This window comes from Rhinopithecus bieti, unplaced genomic scaffold, assembly GCF_001698545.2.
Source record: "Rhinopithecus bieti isolate Rb0 unplaced genomic scaffold, ASM169854v2 scaffold_35881, whole genome shotgun sequence".
Taxonomy (NCBI): Eukaryota; Metazoa; Chordata; class Mammalia; order Primates; family Cercopithecidae; genus Rhinopithecus; species Rhinopithecus bieti.
Window position 1 is genome coordinate 183357 of NW_016814994.1, and position 10319 is coordinate 193675.

Consider the following 10319-nt stretch of genomic DNA (forward strand, 5'->3'; position numbering starts at 1 on the left):
GTAATCACAGCGCTTGAATGGTTTTGTTTGTTTGCTTGTTTTGTTTTTTTTTGTTTGTTTGTTTGACACGGAGTCTCACTCTGTTGCCCAGGCTGGAGTGCAGTGGCACAATCTCGGCTCACTGCAATCTCCGCCTTCCAGGTTCCAGCAATTCTCCTGCCTCAGCCTCCTGAATAGCTGGGATTACTGGTGTGCACCACCATGTCCGGCTAATTTTCGTATTTTTAGTAGAGACCGGGTTTCACCATGTTGACCAGGCTGGTCTTGAACTCCTGACCTCTGGTGATTCGCCTTTCTTGGCCTCCCAAAATGTTGAGATTACAGGTGTGAGCCACTGCACCCAGCCAGAATGTTTTTAAGCTCCCCAAGTGTTTATGAGGTGCATCCTGGATTTGGAACCTTCCCCCTGTCTCTGATGGTTTTGTATTATTAATATGGGCTACTGACTCCAGCTGGATGATAAGTATCTTGAGGGCAGGGCCCCCACCTCAAGCTTCCTTGTTGATGTCACTGTGACATCACAATGTCTGCACAAGTATCATTGGATGAAAGGATTCAGAGCAACTGCCACCCAGAATGTCAGTTGCCAGGGGGCTCCAGCAGAACTGAGGGACGAACAGTAGGTGCCTGAGAGCTGGCCGATCTGGTCACTCTCTCCAGTGGGCCACAGGGGCCCACTTGGTGGGCAGTCCCTGCTGCCAGCTAGAGCATCTCAATTCAGCCCAGAGCAAAGAGGTGTAGGGACATAACGCTTTCCTCAAGCTTCCTTTCCCAGGTCCAAACTTAGAGGCCCAGTTTTGGGCCTAGAATTCACTGAGGCTTGTGGCTGTTTGTCCAACAGTCACCATGGATCACCGAAGCCGACTACGGGGCATGGGCCTGAACCGAATCCCTGGGACTCAGTCCCGGGTCCCCCGAGTCCCACTCCCCTTCCACGTGGAACAGGAGGCCAGGGGAGGAGAAGACTGGGAGCGAGAGCCACCTCGTCAGAGGCCTCCTATCTATGAGCCACCAGAAAGTGAAGAGCTGCCAGATAATGTTATGGGTAAGGACATACCCTCCCTTGGCAGAAGGAGGCTAGCGTCACCTTTTTCATCCTTTACCTCCAGGAAGCAGGGGCTGGGAAGCAGAAAGCAGAGTATACGATGGGCAAAACTAGGGTAAGGGATGAGCTTGGAAGGGGGAGATTTTCTATCTGCCACAAAGGCTTATTTCACAAGAGTAAGGATAAAATATGTGAAAGCAATTTGAAACTGAGGCTGTTTGGAATATTAGGTGTTATTTATAAAATCAGGTGTTTGCAATGTCAGTTGCTTACTGTGGGCCAGGTTCTTTGGGAAACAAAGACCAATTACATGTTGATTTCAGCCCCAGAGAGCCCACAGTCTAGTAGAGGAAAGACAAACTTAGGAAGGTTTCTGCAGGATTCAGAAAGATAACAGGTGCTTACAGAAAACAAACGTAACATGTTCTCACTTAATTGTGGGAGCTAAAAATTAAAACAATTGAACCCATAGAGATAGAGAGTAGAAGAATGGTTACTAGAGGCTGGGAAGGGTAGTGGGGTCCTGGGGAGGAAAGTGGGGATGGTTAGTGGGTACAGAAATATAGTTAGAATGAATAAGACCTACTATTTGATAGCACAACAGGGTGACTATAGTCAATAACAATGTAATTGTATACCTTAAAATAACTAAAAGAGTATAATTGGATTGTTTATAACACAAATGATAAATGCTTGAGGTGATGGATACCCCATTTACCATGATGTGATTATTACACATTGTATGCCTGAATCAAAATATCCCATATACCCCACAAATATATATATGTGTGTATATATACACATATATACACACATACCTACTATGTAGCCACAAAAAAGTTTTAAAAATTTTACAAAGAAAGATAACAAGTACTTGCAGGAAGACAGAGTGCACCCTTGGATCATACAGGTTCATGCCTGTAATCCCAGCACTTTGGAAGGCCAAGGTGGGCGGATCACAATTAGCCGGGCGTGGTCGCGCGGGCCTGTAATCCCAGCTACTCAGGAGGCTGAGGCAGGAGAATTGCTTGAACCTGGGAGGCGGAGGTTGCAGTGAGCCGAGATCATGCCACTGCACTCCAGCCTGTGCGACAGAGCAAGACTCTGTCTCAAAAAAAAAAAAAATACACACCTAACGCAGGGTTGAGTTGCAACATTGCCTGTTTGCTCTATAGTTCCTTTCCAGCTGGAAGAGAAGAAATGGTCTAGGGATATGGCTTTTCAGGTTAGACTTTTCTTCCCCAAGTTTTCTGGGGACCTGAAAAGGGCTCCGACTCGAGAGAGGAGTCATGGCTGTTCACAAAGATCACTGCAAGGAAAATAATAAGAAATGTCTGTTACAGAGATAAAACGCAAGCTATTCAGAGGCAGAAATGTTAGTTTCCCTTTTGAGGGGCAGGGGGTGGCGTGGGATGAGGAGGCTTTTTGGGAGAGATGGGCGTGGAAGGATGTCTAACAAGTGCTGGTGGCGAGGGTCGTTAGCCCTTCAATGGTGGGAAGACAGCCATGGGCGAAGCTTTGTGGAAGAAATAGGTGTGAAGGATGAGAAGGCCTAAAACAGTGCTGAGGGCGCGAGGCCAGTCACGGGCAAGGGTGCGAAGGCTCGAGGCCTGTCACCGGCAAGTGTGTGAGGCCAGTCATGGGCAAGGGCGTGGGTCCTGTCACCAGCAAGGGCTCGAGGCTTGTCACAGGCAAAGGCGCGAAGGCTGGAGGCCTGTCACAGGCAAGGGTGCGAGGCCAGTCACCTGTGAAGTTCTGTGTACAAGATGGGCCCGGAAGGATGAACGGGGGTCTAAAACAGTGCTGAGTGTGGGAGTGCAGGAGATCAGTCGCAGGTGACGACACAAGGGGGTCTTAGTCCAGTTGGTGGACGCTCGGTGGCCTGGGCCTGCCCCCAGTGCGCAGGCGCACACAGCAGGTCACAGAGGGAAGACAGCGCAGGCGCACACAGCAGGTTGCGGAGGGTGCCCGTGGCGGGGAGATGGGTGGGGAGGGCAGGGAAAAGGCCAGGGATTGGGTGATGGGGCAATTGTCAGAAGAAGAAACAACACTGCTGGGAGAGTTTTCTGGTAACTTTTCAAGTCTTCATTTAAATTTAAAAAAAAAAAAAAGCTACCTTTGAAACAATAAATTAGGTCACCAAAAACTGCCGTTCACCCTTGCCTGCTGGAGGAAAATAAATGGTTAGACCTATCCTCTCTAAGTTTTTCCAGCACTTAAAAGAGCTGCAGGTAGTGCAGATCATGACACTGTTCACACAAATCACTTCGAGAAAAAAAATTAGTAAATGTATATTAGATCTTGAAACTTATTCCTGTCTATCTGGAACTTGGTAACCTTTGACCAACAACTAACTCCCCATTCCTTCCCTCTCTCCCTGCCTTCCCTACTGCCCAGCCTCTGGTAAGCAGCGGGGTAAATTTTACAGTCAATAATAATGTGTATTTCAAAATGAATAAGAGTAAATTTGAAATGTCTCACCATAAAAGTCATAGGTAAACAAGGCGATGGATAAGTTAACTAATGTGATGTAATCATCCCACATTGGATACATATTTCAAAATATCACATTGCATCCCACGAATGTATACAATTATGATTTGTCAAACATAATTTTTTAAAATGTTAAGTGACTTTTAGAAAGCTTATTAGAAGTATAAAATGCAAGCCATTCACAAGCACATAGGCTAGATTCCGCTTGTGGGGGCTTGTGTGCAGTGGTGAGGCTTTGTGGAAGAGATAGGCGTGGAAGGATGTCTAAAACAGCGCAAAGGTCAGGAGACCTTGTCGCAGCCTTTGCAGAGTTGGAGTACGTTTCCAGAGCCTGGTCCGCCACGGGACGCAGGCGCTTATGCAGGCTTGGGAGAGGGGAGGCGGGGCCGGCGCCCACGTGGCGGGGCGGTGAGCTGGGGGGGAGGGGGCGGAGCAGGTCTCGCGAGGCCGCGCCCCGGCTCGCGCGGGCGTCGTGCACGCGGTTGTAGCTGCCTGGCGGCGGGAGAAGCCGCGCTCGCGCCAAGGGACGTGTTTCTGCGCTCGCGTGGTCATGGAGGCGCTGCCGCTGCTAGCCGCGACAACTCCGGCCCAAGGCCGGGACCGAAGGCTGCTTCTGCTGCCGCTACTGCTGTTCCTGCTGCCGGCTGGAGCTGTGCGGGGCTGGGAGACTGAGGACAGGCCCCGCACCCGCGAAGAGGAGTGCCACTTCTACGCTGGTGGACAAGTGTACCCGGGAGAGGCATCCCGGGTATCGGTCGCCGACCACTCCCTGCACCTAAGCAAAGCCAAGAGTAGGTGGCGTCCCGCCAGAGGGTGGGAGGGGAGACTCCGGAGACACGTGTACCCCGGTTACACCCCCGGAGTCTGGGCTTGGGCGGCACCCCCTAGGCTGCCTCCGGGCCCTGGGCGGGCCTGGTTCTCTCCTAGGAGGGCGGGGAAGGGAATAAAGGGGAGTTCTAGCTGTGAAGAAAGGTATGGTTTCCACTGATCAGATTTTAGAAGAGGTAGTGGTTACCCCAAAAGCCGCAGCTGAGGGAAAGTGGGTGGCCCTAGTCCCGAGTTTGCATCGAGGATGTTGGGCAAACTGAAACAGTTCTGAAACATCTCAAAGTGCCTGCAGCACATCCCGTCTTTTTCAGGTACTGTTTCAGCGAAGGAAGACATTGATAGGTTGAATAATGATTCACAAAAAGTTTGATTAAACAGAAAAGTTGCTAAACACAGTGCTCGGGAGGTCAAACATTTCGTTTTTCTTTCTTCCTTTTTGTTTGCATCTTACAAAGATTATTAGTAAAAGCCACTTTCCCCAAAGCTTGTGTAGTTAATGGATATTCCTTATGTTTCTCAGACATGAAGAACCTATTACAGAGTGTACTTTTGAGGGAAATGAGGGGAAAGGAGGTTAGAGGTATGCATTTGGGTTGATGATAAACCTCGTGGCAAATTTGTGTCCTGCCAATTTGGTTTTTGATTATTTGCATTTCTGTCCAGTGTACAAAGCTAATGGCCACTTTCAGGAATGACACGTCAGACGAAGTAGATACTGTGAAAGTTGTGGCCTGCTACATCTGGATGTTAAAATTAACCAAAAGTGAACAGTGGTTATAGATAAAGACTGTCTCTTGCTTGCTATTCAGTAACCTGCTTTTCCTACAGATCATTTGACATTCTGTAGGTGTGCAGTTGGCTTTTATGGTTCAGTTACAGCATGTTCCATGCCAGTATTCAGTGAAAAAAGTAATGCTTCACAATTCTGAATCCCTAGAGTTAAATGGAATGTTGTTATGACTTAGGATGGGTTGGGAGTGATAAATGAGAAAAACTGTTTTGTCCTCTTAAACATTTACAGTTATTACTTACTGAACGTTAACTACTTTGGGACTTTTTTTTTTTTTTTAGACGAAGTCACGCTCAGTCACCCAGGCTGGAGTGTGGTGGGGCAATCTGCAACCTCCGCCACCCTGGTTCAAGTGATTCTTCTGCCTCAGCCTCCCGAGTAGCTGGGACTACAGGCGCGCACCACACGACTGGCTAATTTTTGATTTTTAGTAGAGACAGGCGTTTTCACTTGCTATTGGCCAGGTGCGTCAGTGGAACTCCTGACCTCATGATCCGCCTGGCCTCGGCCCTCCAAAGGCCTGGGCATTATAGGCCGTGAGCCACGCGCGCGCCGCGCCCGGGCCTACTTTGGATTTTAAGAAAACCAGTTTTAAATTTTAAAATCAGTATTTCCAAGTCCACTGGTTTTCTGTACCTGGGAAAGTATTTTAATATGTTCCAGCCGAGTTAAGTGTTTACTTACATCTACAATATTTTCCAAGGAAACAAAAATCTACTTCCCAAAAGCTTTCCCTTACAGCCAAAACTTAACATTTTAGTTGTTTACTACATTTGTTTCTTGCACATTATGGTTATTGCAGGCTTACCTAGAATTAAATGATACAAAGACTTTTGTTAGCTAAAGACTATTATGGAGCCCATTAAGGCCTATGATTTTCAAATGAATTTTTAGTAATATCAAAAACTTTTATAATTAATTTCACTGGTTTCCTTTAGGAGGAAAAAAGCGCGGGGATGCAATTTTGGGGTTGGCAAATTTTGTATTTAAAAAAGCATGGAAAGCGCCAACGCCGTGGTGGCTCATGTCTATAATTTCAGCACTTTAGGAGGCCCGGAGCCTTGGCTGATCACCTGAGGTCAGGAGTTCGGGAGACCAGAACCTGGCCAACATGATGAAACCCATCTCCTTACTAAAAATACACAAATAGCGGGCGTGTGATGGCGCAATACCCCGTGAATCCGCAGCTACTGGGCAGGCTGAGGAAAGAGAATCCCTCGAACCCGGGAGCCCCAGAGGTTGCAGTGCAGCCCAGATCACACCACTGCACTCCATCCTGAGGCCCCCAATCAGACTGAGACTCTGTCGTTCAAAAAATAAATACAATAAAATAAAGTAAATTTAAAAAATAAGACTGCCGAAAACAGACATTAGAATGGTTAACAGTAGTTAATTGATGCGAGCTTATGGAGAGAGAGGGTTGTAAGTATTCGTTTGTAGGCTTCTCTGCATTTACCAACAATCTTTAATGTTAATACGGAAATTTATAATCCAAGACAATTTGTGTTTTTTTTTGCATAAATGCAAGGCGATTGCTTTGCGGAATCCATTTGTATGATCTTAGCCCAAGAGTAACTGCTTCTTAACCAAATATTTCCAAAAGTCAATTTTCAAAAACAAAATTTATTTTCAAATATGCGTTTTCCGCGAGTATGCTAAAATCATTAAGGGTGCATCATTGTAATAGATCATGAAAATTATTATAACCTTTCACTTAAGTAGCATTTTAAGTAATTTATTTAAAGTATATATAATTGAATACCCTTCTGTCTATTTCTCCCTCCTGGCCTTTACCTAATCAGATCAGGATTATATATATGAGGTAGGATGCTGGCTCAAGATAAGTAATCATATGTTATATATTAATTTTTAAGAGAAATTCATGTCGTTTGTCTCTATTTTGGAGTGACCATAAATGGTGGCTGTTACAGAAAAGTATAAGCCTTACTTTCTAGGAACCTTAGCCAACTTGGAAGCAAGTATTGACCTCAGTGTTTGTAAGGGGTCTGAAAGTATAAGTGCTATCTGAATGTGTTAACAGAGCATGAAGGTGCATTATTATCTAAGAGTGTTAGCTAAAATTACTGTATGCCCTTACAAGACAGCGGCATGAACTGTTCAGTTTCCATTGGGTCACTTGAAACCTGTTCAAGGGAGTCTTCTTTCAAAGCCCTCTAGGAAAATGATCCCATGGTCTGGGATTTTACACTTCTAGCCTGACGTATTTGTACATTCCCTCCTCATTTTGTGTAGCCTCATCTGCAGCAGGTCCTCCATGTGTGTTAGAAGCTGGACGAACTAAATTAGTACATCTGGAAGACTTCCATTAGAGAAAGGAGAATCTAATTATTTGAAATGTAGGAAGTTGACAACTTGAAGCAGGGCTATAGTGAAGTATCCAGGAGGATTTAGTGCAGGGTGGAATTTAAGGGGTCTGTGAGCATGAATAGGGGAAGAAAGTATTTATTTTCACTAACCCCCATCTGAAAGTTAGTGTTTCCTTCTATTATGAATGTCAGCAACAAACTACACTAGCTTCAGCAGTACTTGTACCTTTCACCAATAGAACCACAGTTATTTTCTTGCTACATTATGGTTATTGCAGGTATCCTGAAACACCATCTTCACTCATCGTTATCTTAGGTAGTTAAGTTGTCAGATCACAACTAGATCTTGCAGTTTTGAAGTGTTACAGAGCACGTGTATTATGATATCACCATTTTAAAAAATATTTTGATAATTGCATTTAAATACAATTGGTTTCTTTTGTAATTCTATGTATTTTCCTTTTTGCATTCAATAACACTCTTTTAAGAAGTCTGTAAGCTTCACCAGACTGCCAAAGAGATCTAAAGGTAGCCCTGATTTTTAGTGATTTTCTAAAGATGTCCTTCTACCATTCCACCAACTTTCTAAGTGTTACAGAACATCATGTATTTTTCTTTCTTAGTTTCCAAGCCAGCGCCCTACTGGGAAGGAACAGCTGTGATCGATGGAGAATTTAAGGAGCTGAAGTTAACTGATTATCGTGGGAAATACTTGGTTTTTTTCTTCTACCCACTTGATTTGTAAGTAATACATGTAAATAGCAGCTAGTAAAATCTTAGTCTTTATCAATTGTTTTTTAGGAATATCAAACAGAAATTTTGTTCAGCTCTTGGTTTTAAAAGGCAAGTTGAAGTAAAGAAATGTATTTAAAAGGTAACATCTACCATATATTTCAGAGTCATAACACATCGACCTCAATACTTATGTCTACATGATTATGTTATAATGGAATAATTAGAGGAAAGCTATAATATATTCATTAAGCTATACCTACTAAGGCAAGAAAATGGACTGATAATATTTTAGAAAGCATTTAAAGCAAGACTTATGCCATAATTCTTTTTAATGTATCCCTCTTAATTAGAAAAATGATTCTGTAATCCCAGCACTTTGGGAGGCCAAGGCGGGTGGATCACAAGGTCAAGAGATCAAGACCATCCTGGCCAACATGGTGAAACCCCATCTCTACTAAAATACAAAATTAGCTAGGTGTGGTGGTACGCACCTGTAGTCCCAGCTACCCGGGAGGCTGAGGCAGGAGAATCACTTGAACCCTGGAGGCAGAGGTTGCAGTAAGCCGAGATTACACCACTGCACTCCAGCCTGGCGACAGAGTGAGACTCCGTCTCGAAAAAGAAAATTAAGCCATTTTCTCTCGTGATACCATGTAACTGTGGTTTTCCATTTTATTCTTTGCTGCATCTGTTGCTTTTCTGGGATTTGAACATTTTGCTGAAAATACTATATACTGCTTAAGGAATAAGGAATAACACCTGTGTATATGTTATGCTTATTGTGGGGTTTCTCGTCTTTAACTCTATGACAGTGAGCATTTTTGTATATGGTCAGAAAGTTGACTAAAAGTAAATACTCCTACAGCTTTATTCACATTAAGGATTTAATTTTATTTTGCAAAACACTATTTTGAGTGTTTTCAAAACTCATGAAAGTGAAAAGAGACCAAAAGAGTTATGTCAATTTTATCTTTTATTCTCTTGGAACTTACTTTTGGTTAAAAAAAGTAACTAGAAGTTTCCTCCTCTATCTTTGCCACTGTGCCTTTTTCCATTAGGACTAATCTAGAACCACATAAATCATATTTAAACTTGCAGGGAAGGTATACTTAAGCTCACTTCTATAGGTTGTTTCTAGGCCAGGGATTAACAATTTTTTTCTACTGGATTTGGCCTGTTGACCCGTTTGCCAACCCCCGCTCTAAGCCAAATAGGAAGAATTCTCATGAAAATTATTACATTGAGACTAAAGTTATGAGTCTGCATAATATATAATCTTTTAAATTAGTAAGAACTTGCTTCTTTCTAATCAACTCATACTGTGACCTGATTTTAAGTATAGCTTAATTTCTAATAGAAACCAGAAGTAGAAATTTCAGTAAACATAAAAAATGACAGGCCTTCTAAATTCATGTTTATAAAACCAGAAAGTTAACATGTATGTTAAATATATACGACTAACACCCTGAATTTGGAAATTAGTCTAATGTAGCAGAAAAATATGTTATGTTTCTCCATTGTTATTCATAACTCCATAATGGGTAAGAGATAGTTAATTGGAGCATGTTGTTAGCAATGGTCTTCTGGGACAAGGAGCTAAGATAGCTTCTTCCTGTTTTCATGTAATGCTGGACTGTGCCTGGTTAGAGAAGGAAGAATCCTGGGGCATTTACCACAGTCTACAAGGAGGAAAGTTACAAACGTAACCCTTCAGTTTCCTGCCAAAACTTTTTCTGTCTTCACTAAGAAGTTGGTCAAATGTATCTCTAGGTAGCATTCCTTGAAATAAGAAGAAAGGCAGAGGCTGGGCGCAGTGGTTCACGCCTGTAATCCCAGCACTTTGGGAGGCCGAGATGGGCAGATCACCTGAGGTCAGTAGTTCTAGACCAGTCTGGCCAACATGGTGAAACCCCATCTCGACTAAAAATACAAAAAAAATTACCCAGGCGTGGTGGTGGGTGCTTGTAGTCCCAGTTACTCAGCAGGCTGAGGCAGGAGAATTGCTTGAACCCGGGAGGCGGAGGTTGCAGTGAGCTGAGATCACACCACTGCACTCCAGCCTGGGCGACAGAGTGAGACCCTACCACAAAAAAAAAAAAAA

The 10319-nt window shown here is 43.9% G+C and overlaps 1 protein-coding gene across 3 annotated transcripts in view; it reads left to right on the plus strand.

Moving 5' to 3' along the window:
* Nucleotides 1-584: 584 nt before the first annotated feature.
* The window catches only part of PRDX4 (peroxiredoxin 4), a 26023-nt gene continuing 16288 nt past the window's right edge, over nt 585-10319 (plus strand). For 2 of the 3 annotated variants that reach the window (XM_017852895.1, XM_017852896.1), the window contains exons 1-2: nt 3976-4329; nt 8107-8224. In XM_017852895.1, coding sequence (XP_017708384.1) covers nt 4089-4329; nt 8107-8224 — 359 coding nt within the window. In that variant the 5' untranslated portion in view covers nt 3976-4088. Of the gene's footprint in view, nt 1046-3975; nt 4330-8106; nt 8225-10319 lie in introns of those variants that run through there. The other variant, XM_017852897.1, reaches the window with a different exon arrangement.